At 40.7% G+C, this 22,336-nt stretch overlaps 1 protein-coding gene across 1 annotated transcript in view; it reads right to left on the reverse strand.

The window, feature by feature from the left end:
* FMN1 (formin 1) overlaps nucleotides 1-22,336 on the reverse strand; it is a 172,851-nt gene that overhangs the window by 125,726 nt on the left and 24,789 nt on the right. Inside the window, exons 2-4 of the mRNA XM_056851867.1 lie at nucleotides 20,919-21,097; nucleotides 12,034-13,623; nucleotides 10,492-10,609 (exon numbers count right to left, since the gene is read on the reverse strand). Of these exons, the coding sequence (XP_056707845.1) occupies nucleotides 10,492-10,609; nucleotides 12,034-13,623; nucleotides 20,919-21,097 (1,887 nt within the window). The remainder of the gene's footprint in view (nucleotides 1-10,491; nucleotides 10,610-12,033; nucleotides 13,624-20,918; nucleotides 21,098-22,336) is intronic.

Raw genomic sequence — 22,336 nt, forward strand, 5'->3', positions numbered from 1 at the left:
GAAAGGACAAAAATGTCACCCACTACAGCAGAATGTTGACAATTTTGAGTTAAAAAACCTTCTAACTTCTCACTCAACTTCCTTAATGCCCAATCTGTGATTGTTTTACCCATATTTCTTTTGGATTATCAAGCTCATGCATCTATTTGCAGCTAGATATTATATTCCATTTTAGCCTTTGTTCTTCAGAGCTAATATAATTTTCTTTTGTATACCTCATGACACAAGTTCCCAGCTAATGCAATAATCTTAGCTTCTCACCTTTGCACCTGTTTCAGCTTGTATTTAAATCTTAATCAATTCCTCCCCACTCCCCCCACATCTTTTCTGTTTCATCTATTGAATCCTAAGGGGGTCCAGATTGCCATTCCTGGGCTCGTTATGGGCCAGTGTTCAAAACAGGTGCCCATTGGTTGCTGGTTAATTTTAATCCTGTGTTAGAATTTTTATTGAATTGGTTTTGCATGTCATGTGTCGTGTTTTGATGGTTGTGAGCCACTCTGAGCCCGGCCTTGGTCAGGACAGAGAGCGAGGTAGAAATGTAATAACAACAACAATAACAACAACAACATCATCAACAACCACAATAACAGGGGGAAAACTTGGAAACCTCCAAAGTAATAATAAAATCCACCCATGCTAAAGAAACCTCAGCTTATCCAATTCACAGCTAGAGTCCCGAATAAAAGGTTTTATCCATCTATCTCTTACCAAATTAAGCAGGCCACAACTAAATAAATAATGTTGAAGGGTGTCTATTTGACTAGAAACTCACTGACATAGTCACTCAGAACACAGAACTATTTAAACAACCTAATAGCTCCAAATATCTATGGTTGTTACCGTAGACATTTCAACATTCCTAGAATGCCATGATATAATTTCCTGTTATGGGACTGGAAGTGAAATCCCAGAGTCAATTGATGCCAATTGACATCCCTCCCCTCCATTCTTCCCCTCTGCTTCACTGAAGAAGGGCAGGAACAGGGCGCATTGCTGAGAGTTTTCCCCACTGGAACCAGGTAAATGGCAACCATAACAGAATTACAGAAGTGGACAAGCAATGTATTTATTTTTATTTTACTTATTTATACTCCACTTTCTTTCCAGTGGGACCCAAAGTGGCTGACAATATTCTCTTTCTCTCCAATTTATCCTCACAACAACCCTGTGAGGTAGGCTAAGCTAAGAGAGTGTGACCAACCCAAGGTCACCCTGCAACCTTGTATGGCAGAGTGGGGATTTGAACTGGAGTCTCCCAGATATTGGTTCAACACTCTGACCACTACACCACATTGGTATTGCACAAAAGGTAGACAAAATCCCTAATTCCATCATATACATGGCTCACAGCTCACATTCTACTAATACACTGAGATCTCTCCTGTTCTCAAGTGCTGATACCACAGGCAATTTTATTAGATCCCCAGACAAAAGATACAACCGTATAATTTATATCACATTTCAATCAGCATATTTCTTCAGTTCATGAGATTACCCATTTAATATTGCATCATTTCTTGAGTCTTCTTTATATTCACAATACTTCACAGATTGGTTGCCATATGAAATTTTATCAAGTCACCCTTAACCCACCCTTGCTCGCACTAGCTAATAAAAATAGCTTCAAAAACGTTTCAAACTTTTATGTTGTTCAAACCAAAGTTAAAGGATTCAACAAGTTCAGTCTATGGAGGTTTGTAAGTTCAATTTTCTCCAGTTTGAAATGTTAGAAATGCTAAGGTATTACAATAGAAAAACCACAAACAGAAAAATATTTATTTGGAAGGGTTAAGAGTGTTCAGTATAGTTAACTATATGTGTATACTACTCTGGTTGACTTTTAAAAACAAATTAAACTTTTTTTTTAAGTTAATATGTTTTAATAACTCCAAGGAATTGATTTGATTTTTACCCCTCACCTTTCCTGGCAAGGAATAATTTACTCTACACAGAGGTATATATTTTAGCAAAGGCCATTCCTGGACCCTCACCTCATAGAATGGGCCCAAGATAGTTGCCCATTTGCAGGGCTGAATAGGAATTTTTCCCCCCTCCAGCGAACTGGTACTAGGCTGGATGGGTTTTTTCATCTACTCTGCTTTGAAAATAGTAACAGGAAATCCACTGGTTTTCAGTAATGAATAGGCATTAATATTCCATGGTGGCAGCAGTAGTGGGGGGCCAATTTTCCATACTTTCAATGGGGTTAAGCTGACCTTTGCTGACTGAGTCTCAGGTTTGTACTGGACCCAACATTATTGTTGGAGAAACAAATTAAAGCAGTTGCAAAAAAGCCTTTCTTCCAACTCAGCCTAGCTCGAAAAATGGCCCCTTACCCCTGAAAAGGCTGATCTGACCACCTGGGTCCATGCCACGGTGACATCGAAACTAGACTACTGTAGTGCACTGTACATTGGTCTCTCCTCAAAATCAAATCGGAAACTCCAGTTGGTGCAGAATGCCACAGCTTGGCTACTATCGGGAGTTAGATGGAATATGCATATTACTCTCATTCTACAGTCACGCCACTGACTGCCCATTTGTTACTGGGCTGAATTTAAAGTATTGGCTATCACATACAAAGCCCTGCATGGCCTTGGACCCTCATATCTGCAAAGCTCTACTTAGTACAGCATAATGTGCAATCAAGCAGGTGGTGAGATGAATCTTCAATATTCCCCAACAGCATGGGCAATAATTACTGTCATGGTTGCCATCTTCGGGATGGGAAATACCTGGAGATTTGGGGTGGGTGGAGCCTGAGGAGGTAGGGTTTGGGGAGAGGAGGGACTTCAGAAGGGTATAATGCCATAGATTCCACCTTCTAAAGTGGCCTTTTTCTCCAGGTGAACGGACCTCTGATGCCTGGAGATCAGTTGTAATAGCAGGAAATCTCCAGGTACCACCTGGAGGTTGGCAACCCTCCAACCTAGTATGCAGGGTGCCAGTTCATGCATCTTTGAATGCAAAAGCAGCTTGCTTTAATTTAAATGTATTCTGAATTACTGTTAGGCAACTCACAATGTCACTAAAATCACTTTTCAGTAACCTACTTTTTTATTCTCAATATTTCATTTAAGGCCTGTTTGTGTTTTAGTAAAGGATTTTTCATTCACAACCTTGTATCTCTTTTCTCACGCTGAAATAAAAATAGTGTTTATAGCGTCAAAGTCTGTTGCCATAGAAATGGAGGTGCCATAGAGACAACATGACTTTGCTGCAAGATGAAGCAACTTAAAAAGGAGCCATGTCAACAGGCAATCTTAAGAATTAAGTCAGAAGTGACATGGATTTACATTTCAGTATGATCATTACTAACATAATCTAACTGGTAATTGATCTTTCCTTTCTTTTTAATATCAGCTTGGAACTCAAAATATATATTTTTAATTATAACTGCTTTTATAGCAAGAAGCCATGTTATTTTTCAATCAATATCCAATTAGGATAGCTTTCCAGCAGTCATGCCTTTACAATATTACCATAAGTTTACTGTCAAACCCAAAATATTTAATGTTTTGGCAAAGAATGATGAAAGTAAAAGTAAATGGATAGAATACAAATTTAGCAGCCTTAGAAGTCATCTTTTTTCTGGTCTATTCCATTTTTATCTTCTTACTTTTGGTGTGCTTTTCTCAGTGCAAGAACAAAAGTAGTACCTAACTCTTACGTTAATATTTCTAGTGAGAAAACCACTGATTCAGTGTAACCAGAACCCATGTCCCTACTCCTTATATCCCAACAGATTTTACAACAGAGCAGGAAGTAGAGAAATTCTTCTATAACCTTGTTTATACATATACAGAACATTGGCCTTATTGGTATATTTGCATACATACAGAATATCCCTCTAAAACACTGCCCCAACTGAAGAAGCGTACCCTTAGTTTTTATTTCACCAAAGTCTAGTTAGTTGCACATACAACATCAGCCAAGAACAAATAAACAAGAGGGGGGAACCCTGGTTTTACACCTCAACTCCTGCTGGTAGCCAGGGAGGACTTGGCAACTCTAACCCGTACATACAAGTAAAACATCTCAAATGAAAGCTGAAGAACATCAGATAAACAGAAGAGAAAAGCCAAATTAAAATAAGCAGGTTCTGATTTAAAAAGCAAAACAAAATTATAATCCTTGGAAAGTGGATTTAATTTACATATTCACTAACAAACAGCCATGTAACTGGGAACCAAAACACTAACATTTAATATTTAAGAGAGCCAGTGTGGTGTAGTGGTTTTAAGAGCAGTGGTTTGGAGTGGAGAACTCTAATCTAGAGAACCGGGTTTGATTCCCCACTCCTCCACATGAGCAGAGGGTGCTAATCTGGTGAACTGGGTTGGTTTCCCCATTCCTACGCATGAAGCCAGCTGGGTGACCTTGGGCTAGTCACAGCTCTCTTAACGCTCTCTCAGCCTCACCTACCTCACAAGGTGTCTGATGTGGGGAGGGGAAGGGAAGGTGACTGTAACCCATTTTGATTCTTCCTTAACTGGTAGAGAAAGTTGACATATAAAAAACCTCTCCTCCTGCTCCTCCCCCTCCTCCTTCTCATATATACAACCTGAATAGCCTTAAAAAAATTAGGTATAAAAAGAAGGCGGGGCTTCAAACTTTATCAAAGGAGATGTTTACTTACTGAGGTACCATTTAAAAGAAAATTGTTTCATATACTTTGAGGAGTCACTATACTTCCTCACTGACTACTCCCTACACTAATGCTTGTCAATACCAAATGCAACCAAAGCTATGAAACAGACTTCAGACTCAATGACAACAGCACCAGTATGCCTACCACTTGGGAATGTGGTCTCCATTCTAAAGGTTGGGGAAATTGCATGATTTTGCTTTCAACCTGAAAAGATAATTTTGCTTCACAGTGAGAAACAAAGGAATACGGATTTGAGGTAGCCCACATATGCTAAATACCCACACCGGATGATGCCACTAAGGAGTATCTCTGGATGCATTCCTAGATGATAACTTCTCTAATAAATATTAACTGAATGTAATGTATCTTGAACGGTACCCATCTTGAATCGGATCTATCGGTGTCAGTGCTGTCATCTGGTTCAGCCGTGCTTTATTTATTTTATTATTTAATTCATTTGTACCCCACCTTTTTTCCGAGCGGAGCCCCAAAGTGGCTTACATCATTCTCCTCTCTTCCATTTTAAAACTCACAACAACCCTGTGAGGTAGGTTAGGCTGAGAGCATGTGACTGGACCAAGGTCACCCAGCAAGCTTCCATTGCATGAGTGGGTATTTGAACCCAGGTCTCCCAGATACTAGTCTGACACTCTTAACCACTACACCATAAAGTGTATAAAGTATATAAAGTGCCAGAGGGATCTGAACATCGCTGGGCACCCCATTCCTGAAGGGGGGAATAGCTGCAGCATGTCCAGGAAGCGCCAGAGATACACTGCCAGCGAGGCTGTGCCGGTGCGGTGCCCATGGCATTAAGTTCCCCTGTGCCGGCATCCATGCCAGTTAGGACAGCATAAGTGGCACTTACACTGCCATATGGATCACACTGCCTCCTCACTCCTCCCTTCCAAGATTGCATGGTTAAAGCATAATATAAGGCATAGTATGAAGTCAAAAGGTAAAGGTCCCCTGTGCAAGCACTGGGTCATTCCTGACCCATGGGATGACGTCACATCCCGACATTTACTAGGCAGACTTAGTTTAAAGGGTGGTTTGCCAGTGCCTTCCCCAGTCGTCTTCCCTTTACCCCCAGCAAGCTGGGTCCTCATTTTACCGACCTCGGAAGGATGGAAGGCTGAGTCGACCTTGAGCCGGCTATCTGAAACCAACTTCCGTTGGGATCGAACTCAGGTCGTGAGCAGAGCTTGGGACTGCAGTACTGCAGCTTTCCACTCTGCGCCACGGGGCTCTGGAAGTCTGAAGTTGGCACTGCCTTAAACTAAGGGATGACCGAAGGCTTAATGCTTTTCACGCAGGTAGTCCCAGGTTTAATCCCAGACATCTCCAGTTAAAAGGATGAAGCAGTAGGTGATGTGAAAGACCTCTGCCTGAGACCCTGGAGAGCCAGTGCCAAGCAGAGTATACAATACAAATCTTGATGGACCATTTAACTGATACAGTATAAGACAGTTTCATATGTTTAAACTAATAGTGAGTCAGTCACGTGTTTATTGTGCATGGCCATAGGCCTTTACAATCTAGACAATATTAAAACAACTTAAAATATAAATATAAAATCCCTTAAAAGTCATAAGATTAAAATACACCAATTTGGTCCCTTTCCTCATTTAGCGGCTTTCCTCATTTTGCTCTAATCTTCCTGGCTGCTAGGCCATAAAGTGCCATTTTTTGGGAAACAAAAGGGTTGATATCAGAAAGCAAGAAAATTAGTTTGGTTTAAACTAATACATAAAAGGGGCATTTTTATTTCTACATTGTTTTCTATAGTCATAGCTGATGAAAAAAATAAAAAAAATAAAAGGATAATGATTGGAATAGTAGAGTGAACTAGTAGAGGGTGGGAGCTGCAGCAAGTTTTCTCTTTAACTCCCCACTCCATGGGGGCAGGACACAGGCCCTCTTCCTCTTTCCCTACCCACTCCATCAGGCAGACACGGCTGGGGGTAGGCTCTATTCCTCCCTCCCTCCCCCTTTCATCAAGTGGCAGGTGGGGACCTTTTCCAGGACCATTTCCCCCCTCCCCATCCACCATGGAGAGGGGGAACTAAAAAATTAGGAAATTCCTGTCTTCCATATAGGGAGCTAGCCATATCATCTAGCCCAGATCTTCAGCAGCATATTCCAGGACCATTTTCCATGGTCCAGATCTTCAGCAGCATATTCCAGGACCATATATTCCAGGACCATTTTCCCCCTCCCAAACCACCATGGAGAGGGGGAAATAAAAAATTAGGAAATTCCTGTCTTCCATATAGGGAGCTAGCCATATCATCTAGCCCAGATCTTCAGCAGCATATTCCAGGACCATTTTCCATGGTCCAGATCTTCAGCAGCATATTCCAGGACCATATATTCCAGGACCATTTTCCCCCTCCCAAACCACCATGGAGAGGGGGAAATAAAAAATTAGGAAATTCCTGTCTTCCATATAGGGAGCTAGCCATATCATCTAGCCCAGATCTTCAGCAGCATTGCTATAGAGTGCAGCTGCTCAATAATGTTGACTGGGGAGTTCAGTGTTAGGTGGACAAGAAGCTGCTCATATGCTCCAAAAGATGAACTATGCAGAGCAGAAAGATAAGCATTGCTACCTACCCAGCTTGTCTATAGGAAAGGGGTTTTGTGTGTGTGTGGGGGGGGGGGGAAGGAGGAATGAAAGCCTTATGCCTTCCAGGATATTATGTTAGGTTTTCATGCATCCACCTCTGTCTTCCTCCCCACCCCCTTAATGGACGCTTAACTATTCTCTGTATTTTGTGCATTCTGGTGGGCAAATGAGTAGCTTGGTCCTCATCAGGTTGTCGGGGTGGGGAGTCTGTTTTATTTGCATTTATTTTTCATAGACATACACACCTAAGAAATCTTCTGATGATGAAAAAACCCCACTTTGGCCTTATCTCATTGCCTACTGGTAGACATATGATCAGCAAATCTGCTATTAAAAAGAGTAATTACTATGACCAAGTGCAATAGATTCTACATGCAGAGAAAACTTGCCATTGGACCCTATTTTAAATACCACCAATGAAAGCAAATATGTCCCATTGGGGCATATTTCTCATAGGAACGAACTATTTGGCAACACATGGCACCTACTCTAACCCTAACACAGCACCCCTGAAATTGAACATGAAACCGATGCACAAGTGTCTTGGCTGGGTCAGGACAGCATCACTGATCTTAACAAAAAATAAAAACAAATTGTGCGTCTACAGGATCATCTGAGTAGACTTCCGGGACAATTACACCATAATGATACTAAATTAAGAAGTATCGTGTATAGATTTCATGCAAATAAGACATATCCTCAACAGATGGCCTAAACTTCCACAGAACACAGTAATTGTGTCTTGTTTGGCCTGAGTCACTGCTAAATTCCCATCTCTACTAGTCACTGGATGAGTAATTGCTACTTCAGAATCCAAGATAGATGCAAATCAGAATACCACTGGTATGCTAATTATTACCATTCAAAGCACGGCTGCAACAACCAATAGCACTGTATGCAAGATCTTGTACAGTTCCACCTTTCTAACAACATTCCATTGAATCATGCTGTAGCTCTTGAGAGTGTTAGTATAATATGGAACATTTTGAAAAGAACAATAAAATGCCTTCATGAGGCCTTAATAAAAAAAAGATTGGGAAAAGGGAACAAAGCAAAAGAGGTGAGCAACACAGTCAATGTTTGCTTAAGTATGGAAAAATATATCTCTGTCACGCACGCAGCACTGCAGCCCTTTGTATTATGGCTATATCACAAAAGGGAAAGCTGGACCACTCATATTGTGGTATTGCAGATGAAGGAGGTGGATGGCAAGCTGTGCACCTTGTATTGTTTGGTTGGCACTCCCTGTATGTTGCTTCAGGCCCACTCCTGAATTCGGTCCCATCAAACCAAGACATTGCTGGTGGTTGAATGTTTACCGGTAATTTATGTGATAATGAAACTTCAGAGAAACAATAGGAGCCTGTGCTACCCATTTCTGACTTTGAACACACACACACAAACACACAGTGAAGCTAAAGGGCATTAAGAAATTTATATGAGGGTGAAACTGAAGTACCAGCTCATATGCAAAAATACAAAGGACTGCAAAGAAAATGAATTGTTTCAATATGCTTTGGAAATAATATAGTGTATAGATAAAATAGTATATAAATATTAAAATGTTATATAAATATACCATGTTTTGAGATATGCAGCAAATAAAATGTTTGGTGCAAGGATTCAACTTTTATTTTTTCTTCCTTCCCAGAGAACCATATATTTTAGCAAAATATGTATACCACAGCATTGGAAGTGTAGCACCCGTGTGGGTATTTCTGCCATAAATGCATAGTTAGGAGTGCCACTACACTTCAGATAGGTTGTGATAGTCTGGATTCACTGGTATATGCATAACCTAAAACAGCATCACTGGGTTAATCTTATAAGATCTAAATTGAGAAACAACTGCTTTCCAGGGCCATAGCCAGTACACAGTGTCATTTACAATGGGTGCTTATTTTCTTCTATGTCCAATTCAAAGTGCAAGTTATCATATTTAAAGCCCTTTGTAGCCTGAGACCCTCATACCTCTCAAACTATATCTCGCAGGCCACTCTTATGTGCCACTTATGTTTCTCAGGCTTCTTCTGGTGGTACCCTCACCTAGGACAGTCCATTTGGCATTAGTCCAGGCACAGGCATTCTCTATAGTAGGACCATTGCTCTGGAATGGCCTACCACCATGGGTAGGGTTGCCAGGTCCCTCTTTGCCACCTGAAGGTTTTGGGGGCAGAGCTTGAGGAGGGTGGGGTTTGGGGAGGGGAGGGACTTCAATGCCATAGTGTCCAGTTGCCAAAGTGGCCATTTTTTCCAGGTGAACTGATAGAGATCGGCTGGAAATCAGTTGAAATAGCAGGAGATCTCCAGCTAGTGCCTGGAGGTTGGCAACCCTAACCATGGGTATGGTGTGCAGGGGTGAAGGCCTCCAGGAAAAGAACAAGGTGTGCAAGGTTGGTGAGCAGGAGCCACTGCTGTGAGCTGACAGCCTCTGCCTCACACAGGACAGGTGGGAGCTGCCATCAAGTGAGCCAGTGGCTCCTTCCTTACACAAGGTAGGCAGAAGCTGTAAGCCAGCAGTCCCCACCCTGTGCAAGGGAGATGGGCATGATCCGGCAGCACTCATCCTGTGGAAGGCAGGCTGGAGCTGCCCCAAGCCTGCTCTTCCTCCTCTCATCTATTTTTTATAAATGCAGACCAAAAACTGGACAGATAAGCCCTTTGTAGTATACAGGAATTCAACATACTCTGAACGTTTATTGTTATTCCTATGACCCAAGGGAATGAGCAGAATTTAATAAAGCAGCCACTATTATAATTTTTTATCCAAACAGTGCTACTTAAATACAATTGTTAGACGAAAATCTAGAACCTACACTGAAAACAACGAGTTTAACAGTTAAACAGGTGATAAATTAGTTAATGTATTAATTCTGGTGTATTTTCACTACATCGAACAGTAAAATCACGTATATATTTAGTCCTTAGTAAAAACTAACAACTAGATTATCTCCCTTTTCCTACTTGTTTGATACAGGCATTTAACATGGGCTAAGCATTGCAACAATAAACAAAAATGCATTATCGAAACATAATTGCCTGAAACAAAATTCCTATCTGGTAACCTCTGAAAAGCTCTTTACAGCACAAGAAATACTATAACTATTTTTTCCCCTTTCAAACAGAATATAACCTTTGTGTAAGGGCCTGCATTGGAAACCTAACAGGTTTTGGATTCTTTTATAGAAATTTCACCATTCTGTTTTACCTGCTTCAGTATACTTTAATCCAACTTTCTCTTCTTCATCTTTTGCTTTGGGTGGTGGCCAGATAGTCTGGAGTCTTCCTGGAGTCTTGTCATCCTGTTCCGAGGAACTTGCATCAGTCTAGTAAAACAAAGCACAGAATAATTTAAGGTCTATTAAAACTGCATTTAAATTCATGTGTTTGTTTATTGAAATCAATCCAAATCATATAACTAAGTTAAAATTACTTTAACTTCTGGGAAATGCTGATGAGACCTTCACGCTTCCATACAGATAAGGTCTTGAACACATGAACACATGAAGCTGCCTTATACTGCCTTGGTCCATCAAAGTCAGTATTATCTACTCAGACTGGCAGTGGCTCTCCAGGGTTTCAGGCAGAGGTCTTTCCCATCACCTACCTGCTTAGTCCCTTTAACTGGAGATGCCGGGGATTGAACCTGGGACCTTCTGCATGCCGCTCTACCACTGAGCTACAGCCCCTCTTCTCCATTCTTCAGTCTTGCATAGCCGGGTACATCCCAAATGTGCACTTGGAACTATGCACCAGTGGCAATTCATGCAGCGGTTTATTGGAAGACTCCCTGCTTCTGCCTCTGAATGGGATGGGGAGAGCTGGCACCCTTACAGGAGGATGCCAGAAAGTGCATCAGAGACATGAGGGATCACTGTATAAGCACACAGTTGGTGAGCGGGTAACAGCATCAGTTCAGTATAGGTGATGACACTATTGGGACTGCAGGCAATACTATCTCAGCATCAGCTATGCACCTGATACCACCCCCGATGCCCTCGAGTAGGTGGGTCAGATCCCCCCTATCCATTCAGTGGCACTCAGCAGAAGAAGTCCAGTGAGCTGCTGCATGAGCTATTCACCAACAATTAACAGTAGTATAGAGTCCTAACTTACAAGAGCAACCCATTTATATATCTCATATTTAGTATCAGTGGCACCCCATTAAACCTCTTTTAAATTAATCTGATATAGATATGTTGAGTTGGACTAAGGAAACTGGATCTAAATTCCAGACTAGCCAAAGACTCACACAGTTGCTGCCCAAACAACCATATCTTAATTTTATGTTGTTATTTTTGGAATGAGAAGAACCCCCTGTGGCACAGAGGCATTGTACCCTCCCTCAGGAAGAGTATTTGAGTACCAATTTATAGACTAGAGCACTAGAACATTCCAAAGCAGCCTCATATGTGGGACTGCACAGACCACAAACAACGTACCTCACAGTGTTGTTGTGAGGATGAACAACCCAATGGATCTACAATATTTTTATACTATATAATATTCTGCTCTATCTTCAATACCTGAAGTATTCACCAATACAATTAAACATTGCAATGCAGAACATTTTTTTAAATTCTAGTGTCGCTCAGTTTGAAGATCCCAAAGTTTGGTCTTTCTCCTTTAGTTTTAATTACGATTATTCAGCTCACACCCTTCTAATTAGCTCATGCCCACCCATTAAATGCATAAGATTAATTTTGACAAATGTGTCTACAGTCCAGATTAAGAACTTTAGTCAACCTACTGGTTTTGTATCGCTTGCTCCATCCCCAGCTTTCGTTATTGACCTTTCAAATACTGCTTTCAAAGATTCCTTTTCATGTCTCATTTTGCGTTTTATGGCTTCTAGCTCTGAAGTGTCTGCAGTTGTTTCTTTTTTGGGAGGGCGTGTGAATAAAGCTTTGAATGCATCCAGAGCTGATTCAGCAGGACTTGGTTTGACTTCTTCAGGGGGGAGTGAAGGTTCTGGTCGCACAGCAGATTTGCTTTCTTGACCGTCATCGCTGCCTCCAGATTCACTTGTTACCTCATTAGAATCTTTATCATCATTTTTAGGCCCTAAAAGTTGAGAGAGTTGTTCCAAAAAAGTTGGACTAGCTTTAGGCTCAGTTAATTTCCTCTTAGAGAACTGATCAGGTGCAATATGGGATTTCTTAACAGGTTGCCTTAATTTAAGGATAGTCAAATCACCGTCCTTCTGTTTGATTTCAGTTACACTTTCCCCCAGATCTCTGGGCTGCCCTTTTTTCCGTACACGTAATCCACTAAAGAAGGCAGGAAGCTGAAAGGACTTTTCAGTTGCAGTTGGTTTTTGGATAGATACACTACTAGAACTGCTTGCCAGAGATCCTTGCTCTTCTCCAGACTCCTGAGCATCTTCTCCTGTAGCAGGCAGGCTAATACTGTCCTCATCTCCTAGCATTATGTTTTCACTATTGAAGCCGATTTCCTGTATGGTATCATCCATTTCTTTTACAGGCAATTTAGAAGTTGGTAGAGATGGTTCTATTTTGTCTCCACTCGTAGTACCATCAGTTTGTCTACATCCTTCTGTTTCCTGCTCTTCCTTGTTCTGGTCATTATCCTGCAAAGTCACGGCACTGTCGATCACAGAATTGTGGATTGCTTTTTCATCACAGTGTAGATCTGTGGCCTCATTGTCCGACTCTGTGTCACTTGTTGTGTGAACCAAAGTACCCTGAGCAAGAATGACATCCTTCCCATTTTTTCTGCTGAATTCAGACAAAGGCGAATGTATTGACTCGGTACTACAAAGAAACGGCTCATTCTGTTCAGGCTCCATCAGTCCCAGGTCAGCCGGGCTGCCAGTATCAGCCTCACAGTTATCTTGGACACCAGCGCTGGCTTCCGAGTCAATTGTGCTGCCAACATCAGCTTCAGTGTCACCCGAGGCACTCGGCACCCCTGAGGACATGGAGGCAGTGGCATTGGTCTCTAAGGCAAACAAGCTGCCAGTACCAGCATCCAGAGTAGTTTGAGCATCGTTTATGCTTTGTGGCATTTCACATTGAGATTGTAGTACTTCTGGCAGTAGACCAGCTATTCTAGGATCCTCTTCACCACCAATGTTGCTCCCCTCTTCCTGGCTGTCAATATGGACGTCACCATTGACATTTTGAAATCTTTTAAGAACTGCTTGCTCTTCTGATGCTCTGGAGTCTAGTTTATCTGGAAATCCAAAAAACGCTTTCACAGAAAGTTTAGTGAAGGGAGTCTGGCCTGGTTCAGCTTTCACTGTACTCTCTACGAGCTTGTTGCAATCAGAAGTTTGCTTTGCCTCCATGTTGGGCAAATCACAGTTGCTCTTATATTCCTGGAACAGATGCTAGTTCATTTCGGTATAGTAATTTCCGAGTAACGTTTTAATTTGTTAGCTTAAAAATTCCACAGAGAGAGGCAGCTCCCACAGATCATAGACAGCCCTCTTCCCCGCTTTCAGTCCAGCAGTCTGAAATGTACATTTCTGCTGAAGTTTACAACTTGAACAGAGAAGAGATTTTGCATGTTGTTGCACAGCATAAATTTTCTCAGCAGCGTCACAACTTATTCTTTACTAAAAGGGCTTTTTTTTTGTTAAGGCAAATCTTCTACAAACTAATTGTTGCTATTCTGTCTGCTATACACACACACTTGTACTTACTAGAGAGCACAGAAAACGAACTACAGTTCAAACTGAACAACTGGTACTTGCAGTTTGCTACTTCCTTATGTCGGCTCAAGAGTCAATAACATTTCACAGCAGAAAACTCCCGAAAGTCAGTTTTGTGAAGTCTCGTCCACGATGGTCAAAGTTGTTTTTAGAAAATCCTTCAAAGGAAGAAATGCTACAAAGCTGGAAAATCCTGATAGGAAAGTTTTGAACACCAAATTTATGCCTTCTTTTAACTTCTGGAGAGTTCCGGCTACTGAAAAGCCTCAGTTAACTGAATGCCGGTGCCCTTGAAGCTGAATAAAAAAAATCCACTCTTCCGCTTTCCTGCAGGTTGCATCTGGAATGCCGATTCCAGCCAGTGAACACAGACCAACAAGACAGGTTTCGTATTACCTTTTAAACTCTGCACAGCTATTTGTGCGGACTATAAACAGGTACTTATCAGACATATTCACCACACCTATGGATTAGAATTGACATGGGAGGGGAAGGTAAACAGCCACAACCCAGTACTCTATAATTAGCTCTACAAAGAACAGAAGGGAGTATGTGCACCTCTGTTGTGTATAATCCAAAATAAAGCGATTTACTCAGAAGAAAGAATTAGATTCAAGTTCAGTGTGAAACAACATCTCTCTTTCAGTTCTCCAGTTCTGGGCAGCTGGAGGAGAGGCTTTTTGAACTTCTGCTATTTGAAACTTTGCATTTATTTTATTGTCTCATTCCAGAAAATAACAGAGCCAAATGCACACATGAACAAGGACACAATTTACACATATAGCTGCTCTATACTGAATCAGACCACTGGTCCATCAAAGTTAGTACTGTCTACTCAGACTGGCAGCTGCTCTCCGGGGTCTCAGGCAGAGGTCTTTCACCTCACCTACCACCTGATCCATAACTGGAGATGCCAGGGAGTAAACCTGGAACCTTCTGAATGCAAAGCAGAGGCACTACCACTGAGCCACATCCCCTCCCAATAACCACTGATAAGTGGAACAACCATATATAAAAAGTTTGGGACCAGCAAGGTATTCTAGCATGAAGCAAGTCAGCTCAGTAAATTGTCTCCCACCCCCACCCAATTCCTTTTGTGAAACAGGTTTATGGCTATATAACACCTGAAAGTGCAAAGAGATTAAGAACATAATAACCACCATGCTGGATCAGATCAGAAATAATCTAGTCCATTGGTGTCCAACCAACCTGATGCCTAAAAGTTCCCAAGCAGATATGATAGAGATGATAGCCCTACAAGGCAGGAATCCTAGGGAAGGGTGAATCCTAGGTAAGGGTGAATCATTTTGCAATCATCTCACCCCACCAAATCTCCACCTACAAGAATTTATAAACTCTTAGGCATTTGGGCAGGCCAGTCTTCTCTCTCCATTTTCCCTTTTAACTGGGAGCCAGAGTGGTGTAGTGGTTAAGAGTGGTGGTTTGGAGTGGTGGACTCTGATCTGGAGAACCGGGTTTGATTCCCCACTCCTCCACATAAGCGGCGGAGGCTAATCTGGTAAACTGGATTTGTTTCCCCACTCCTCCACATGAAGCTAGTTGGGTGACCTTGGGCTAGTCACACTCTCTCAGACCCACCTACCTCACAGGGTGTCTGTTGTGGGGAGGGGAAGGAAAGTTGATTGTAAGCTGGTTTGATTCTTCCTTAAGTGGTAGAGAAAGTTGGCATATAAAAACCAACTCTTCTTCTTTTCTAACTTACTGTCAAAGTTTTGGTTTCCAGGGCCTGGAATTACAGCTCATCTCTGGACTACAGAGATCAGTTCCCATGAAGAAAATGGATGATTTGGAGGGTGGAATCTATGGCATTGTATTCTACCGAGGTCCCTGTCCTCCCCAGGCTCCACCACCAAATCTTTAGGGGTTTCCCAACCTGGATTTGGCAACCTACCCCCATCCCTCACTGGTGACAGGGGGGGGAAGGGGGAACTAGTAACCCTGGGTGTCCTGATGAAGGTCTCCCCCACATTTTTTGTTAATTTAAAATATTATATTTACTACATATGTCTGTGGGTCCCCCACAAACATCAAACCCCTAGCAGATCTGTGGGTGGGCTGGTTTTGCTACTCTGATGATACAGACAGGAACCAAACACTTTACTATTAGTTATAATGACAAACTTGGGGGCTGTGAGGAATACCACGAAGAGGAAACCCCTCCAAAATGTGCTCCTCCAGGCTTTTGTGAGTTCTTAGGGGCCTGAGGAGACTTCATTTCTCCTTCCTCTCCTTTTTAACTTTAATTGACACTTAACTGCTCTAAACATTCTGTCCTCTCTGGAGCATTTCTAGTCCCCCTTCAGCTATTTTAGAGGACATCTATATTCCTTTGGTTAACTTACAGTCATCTTTTTCTGCATACCTGGGAAATTCCCTGCGTATACAGAAAGCCGTATTTCGTCTGCAGGTGGCCTCACTGTACCATTTTGACATGTGCATCATCCACATATAGGCCAGCCGGTTTACTATGTTAAATATAGTGATGATGGTGTTGTTGTAGACCTATCCTCCATGATCTGTACAGACTTATTTCAGCAGAAAGTTTACAAACAGGCCACACAGATAGCAAAAGCTGTGCTCACCCAACAGTACGGTCATGTAACTTTTGACCCTGGACAGTGGTCTTAGGGGGGGGGGGCTTTACATAGAAATGTATACTTCAAATGTGAAACTACAGCCCGCTACAGAGGTGCACATACTTACTGTCTGAACTTGTTAGCTGAGGCCCTAGATTTCTACCCTGAAGTCCGGCCCAACAACACCACTGCTCACCCATGCCAGCCTGCAGTTTTCCAAATAATTACCATACATTTCGGTACGTGAAGCTGTCTTGTGCTGAACAGGACCATCTCCTGAGGGAACTATAGGCCAAACTGGTGACACAACCTTTGAAATTGCTACAGACATCAAGGTCTAGGATATAATTATAGTTAAGCCCAGCATTTATAAAAGTCCTGGTAGCTTAATGTATAACTAAATAGCTAACTTTCAATAAATTAAAACTGCCTGATTTGAGCTAATATAGTAAACAAAATTAGGATCTTTGTGTCTGAACATACAGGGTAATCCTAAAAATGTGGATTTTAATGGACTTAGAAGGATGTAACTCTACTTAGGATTGCACTGGTAGTACATGAATTCTTGCCCATCCTGAGCAGAACAGTACTATCACTTCTTGAGTCCTAGACACAATGAGGGCAACACGCCCCCAAAATTTGTAGTACACCCAGAATGGAGCAACTGGTGATAGATACAGACTAGGGGAAGAAAAAAAAAGGAGAATGAAACCCAACCTAAAAACAAAAGCTGGGTACCAGGGGTTGGGTGAGAGGAAAATTTATGTAAGTCTATGTGGAAATATTACAAATTTATTTTATTAGAAGCGCTATACAGATTTTAAAATTCGTTAAAAGCATTAAAATGGCACAATGGCCAAACTTAAGGTTGATGTCTGTAACCACAAACCCAAACGCGTTTCGGCCTCTAGGGCCTTCATCAGTGGTAAGTTAAAACCTTTTCTAAAATCTGCACACATATATAGAAATACAATGAAGTGAACCAATACAAATACAAAATACAAAGTACAAATAGTTTAAAACCCAACCAGGTAAGTGAATATGTTGTAAAGTTTATTCTCAATTATTCAAACAACTGGTATATTGTTTTTTTGTTATAGTACTGGTTAGCATAAGTCTCTCATATATTTTGTGTGCAGATATCAACCTGGTGAAGCAGTCATTGGTAGTATGGAATTTCCCCCCCCCCCTCCTCAATGGAGTCCACTTATCTCCATGAAATGTGGCTCCTGAGGGAAAAGGGAACCCAAGGAATTACACGAGTGGGGTCTGCAGTAAAAAGTGGAAATCAGCGCAAACTGCCAATTTAATTTGGACCCAACCCATTGCCTACAATTTTAGTAGTGTTCCCAAATAGTTACATAAGGGGCCTCCTTCTGAAGATGGGCTCAAAAGCCCTCCTGGGCATGTAGAAGCTCCCCAACAACATGGCCCTTCAGATCTAGTCCCACACCTAGCCATTTTCTCTTAAAATCTCTTCTTGGTATTGGATTGTATCATAAACATTCTCTCCATACTCAAGACCAAAAATTGGCGAATCTATATAATATGACATTACGTAAGTGCTGTTGATTTCAGTGGGATTCCTAATAGCAGTGATTTTTAAAGTCCCTTAAAAATAATTAGGCACTTTACAAAGTACATTAAAAATAGATACACCCTGACCAGAAGGCTTACATTACAAATAAAATGAAGTAAAGAACAAAAAGTCCAAGAAGGAAAAGAGACAAAGTGATTCGATATAGGCCCCCTGGAATAAATGAGTCAAAGCACTTTTTTAAAAAAAAGAGGAAGAAAACCAATCAAATTAATATCAGATTGTAAAGAGTTTCATAGAAAAAGCAAAAGCACAAAGGTATGAAACAGAGGTGGGAAAAAGAGATATGAGCTATAAGAAGCAACAAAAAAACAGAACACAAAAGACCATGGAGAATTATTTGGAAAATGAGAAATCAGAGATGAAAGGTAAGCAGAAACTAGAGAAGGAATATATTTGGAAGAAGTCACAAAATCTTAAATTGAATGTGACAAGATAGCCAGTGAAGAGAAATTGAAAATCAAGAAATATGTTAATATTTGTCTTCAGCAAAAACAAACAAGTAGAAGAATGCAAAACAGAAACAAGAGGCTTAAAGTGGTAGGGTAGAAAATGTTTTAAAATAGCATTACAATAATCTATTCAGGATAAAATAACTGGACGGGATTATATGAGCAGGATCAGTGGGGAGGGGGGGAAACCAAATTTTGGTAATATTTGACAATGAAAAATGACATGGCTTGGCTAATGATAAAATCTAGAAGAGCAAGACCCAAAAAAATGCTGCTAAAATCTTTAGATTGACTAGAGAGATATGCTGACATCACAAAACCACAAAAGATCAGAAGAAACAGGAAGAACCTGGAGGAAAAATAAGAAATCCTGTTGTTGAAAGATTTGGCTTCAAAGAACAACAAGTTAGCCATGAGAAAACAACAAGACCACACGATGAAAAATTAATAAAAGAAAATCAGGGAATGAAAAAAAGAATTGAATACTGTCAGCCTGGAAATGACAATTAATACCAAAAGACTGCATAGGACAATGATTAAGAATAAAAAGTGAACATATCTAAAACAGAATCTTGAGGAACTTTGGATTGGGGAAAGGAATAAGAAAGGATCATTGACAGAAACGAAGCAAATATGGCTACAAAGATGAGAGATAAACTAAGATGATGGTTCAAGAACAAAAATACTACTGTAACACAACTGTAAAGAAAATTACTTCCATAGAACTGTTTGCACAATTATGACTCTGATGATTATCTATGCATTAGAAATAATTACTTAAAAGCAGCCGAAAGTATTCACTCATCAGCAACAAAGAACATTTCAATCATGCAATATTAATGATAATCAACAAAAAATATATTAACTACTGATTTGAAGCTGTGCTATCACCAGTCAATACCAAAGTTCCTATGAATACAAAATTCAACTAATATTCAGTAGTTTTTTATGCTGAAATCGCAGGACAAAATGAACTGTCACCAATTTAAAAAGAATTTTCAATTTGATTTTACTTGCCATTACTCTATCTTGTAAGAATATAAGCCATTTATTTTCTTTTGTAACAATGACTTGCACATTCAAACATACCAAAACATACAAAAGCTAATTTATTATTTACAGAAGTAACAACAAATCAATCCATAAATTAAATTACTGTTTATTGGGATACTGTTAGTAGCTGAAGAGATGTATTGCTCAGTGTGTAACATAGTACATAATATAATGAAAACCTGACACATCAGCTTTCAACATACGGCAGCAAAATTACACTGACTTTAGGGGTTGCCTCAACAATAGTTGGTGATCCTATCACTGAAGAAGAGCAATTCCTTTATTACATATTCTCTGTGTGTGTACTTGCCATCGCTTCCAACTTATGGCAACACTATGAATTAATGACCTCCAGAATGTCCTATGTCCCCTTTTTGGAGAAAGTTCTGTTGTCATGCTATACAGAATCCAGCTATTATTCTACCCTTTCTGGCAGATCTCTTTATTGTATATTGTTAAATGCCAAAGGCAATTTATGAGCAAGGATTAAGAACCTCATATTAACTTTTGTGGTAGGAGGGAATCTTGGGAATATGCTAGAATTCAAAGGATGGAAAATCCCTTAAGGCAAAATTTTGTAACCATAATTTGCACTTAATAACTACAAGGTTACTAAAGTAAAGACTCTGCGCATAAGCACAAGCACAAGAGAAAGAATTGTTTGGCAAAACCCACCAAAACAGGAAAGGATTAAAATGAAGAGTTCTTCTGTATTAGACAGGACAAACTGCAAAAAATATACTGAATGAATTACTTAGGGAGCTCCCCCACATTATTATTGTACTGATTGTTTATAATATTAGGAATACCCAATAATGTCAAAAATAGCAATTTTAGGAACCTGTTATTGGTTTTTACCATATTGATTCATTCATTTACTGTGTTCTATGCATGTACAGCCACAATATATTGTAAATTCTGTGATTATTTTATCAAGTGAATGAGCAAAAAATCAGAATTTTAAAAATAAAGAGAACAATTTCTTTAAAACTATAGGTATTACAAACCCATTCTTGTGGCTGCGTCCAGATGTCAATATTATCCACTGTCATTCAGTTTCAAGCATCGCTTTGTCTGTTGCAGATAGTTTGGCTGAAAATTATTGCATGATTCTATGCAGCCAGCTTCAGAATTCCAAAATATTAAAGAGCCCAATTGCCTGTCTGTGAAAGTCTGTCAGTCTAGTATATAATAGGCTCTTGCACTAAATAATAGTTTGGATAAACACCAGTTGATTACATCATTTATAGAACTACTTACCTTTAAGTCTAGGTGCAGTAAATGTCTTTCAGCTCTTCCGGACTCACTGCAACAAGCTGGTGAATTAGACTGTCCCAACCTGTAACTTAAAACCCAGGCATCCTCATCTCTATTTGTGACATGTACATTAGATGCCTGTTCTGAGATGCCATTCTTCAAATCAGCCTCTGTTGGAATACCTACATGATTTTAACAAAGAAGAAGAGGAGAATTATTCCCAACTATGCGAACTATACAACTGTAATATTCTAATATACCACTGGGGGGTTGCAGTATAGTATCACAACAGAAACTGCTTTCTCTCAACTGAAATCATTTATCTGGGCTCTTCTGGAACCAATTCAGACAAAAATTGAATCATTCACACACTCAAGCAGGCTCCTAGTTCACAGCTCTTTAGCATATACAGCTCTGCTCTACTTCAACAATGGATTTATAGGTGCATCCTGATCATGGATAATTGGCTCATCAGTACAGTTCATTCTTAGAGAATTAGTCATTTGAAAATCATGGGGTAGGGGAGACGGGCAAAGGAGAATTGGGGGGGGGGATGTTTTACATGTACTACAAAGTTCCCAGAAGTGCAAGCACTTACGTCTCTCTTCCTCATTCACTTACGTGGAAAAAGGTAAAGAAAGCACCCTGGGACACCTTTTAATTGGACGGTAAATAGTGTCCTCTGGTAACGTCATATGACACAGAAATTGTCCCTCCTTTAAGACTCATCCAACCTAGCCACGCTAATCCATGATTCAGTGACTAAGGTTACCAACCCTCCAGGTAGTGGCTTGACATCTCCTGCTTTTACAACTGATCTCCAGCCGATAGAGATCAGTTCACCTGGAGACAATGGCTGCTTTGGCAAGGGGACTCTATGGCATTGAAGTCCCTTCCCTCTCTAAACCCTGCCTTCCTGAGGCTCCGCCCCAAAAGCTTCCCGCCGGTGGTGAAGAGGGACCTGGCAACCCTAATAATGACCTCAAGACTAAACTACCATAACACACACTGCATGGGACTGCTGGAGCTTCAATTGGTGAAGAATATGGCAGCTAGGCTTCAACATTCTATGCACATTACCCTTACGTTTAAGGTCATTACACTTAACGTCAGGAAAGAAAATACCAAGACCACGGTCACACAGCCCGGATAACCTACAAGAACCAATGAACTCTGACCGTGAAAGCCTTCGATAATATCATTACACTTTGTTGCCTCTACATTCCATTCAAGGGGCTGTTGTAAACCGCTAAAGCCCTGCACAATTTGGAATGTTCCTATTTGTGGGATCATCTCCTCCCACCTGTACAGCAGCTCCGATAATCAGACTAGAAGTTATTCTGTTCTTTCCCTATGGGCAATGAGAATAGATTCTGCACAGGCTTTCCAGTGGCCATTCCTGTCGCTGAGGATGTGAGGAA

The sequence above is a fragment of the Euleptes europaea genome, chromosome 6, assembly GCF_029931775.1.
Source record: "Euleptes europaea isolate rEulEur1 chromosome 6, rEulEur1.hap1, whole genome shotgun sequence".
Lineage (NCBI taxonomy): Eukaryota > Metazoa > Chordata > Lepidosauria > Squamata > Sphaerodactylidae > Euleptes > Euleptes europaea.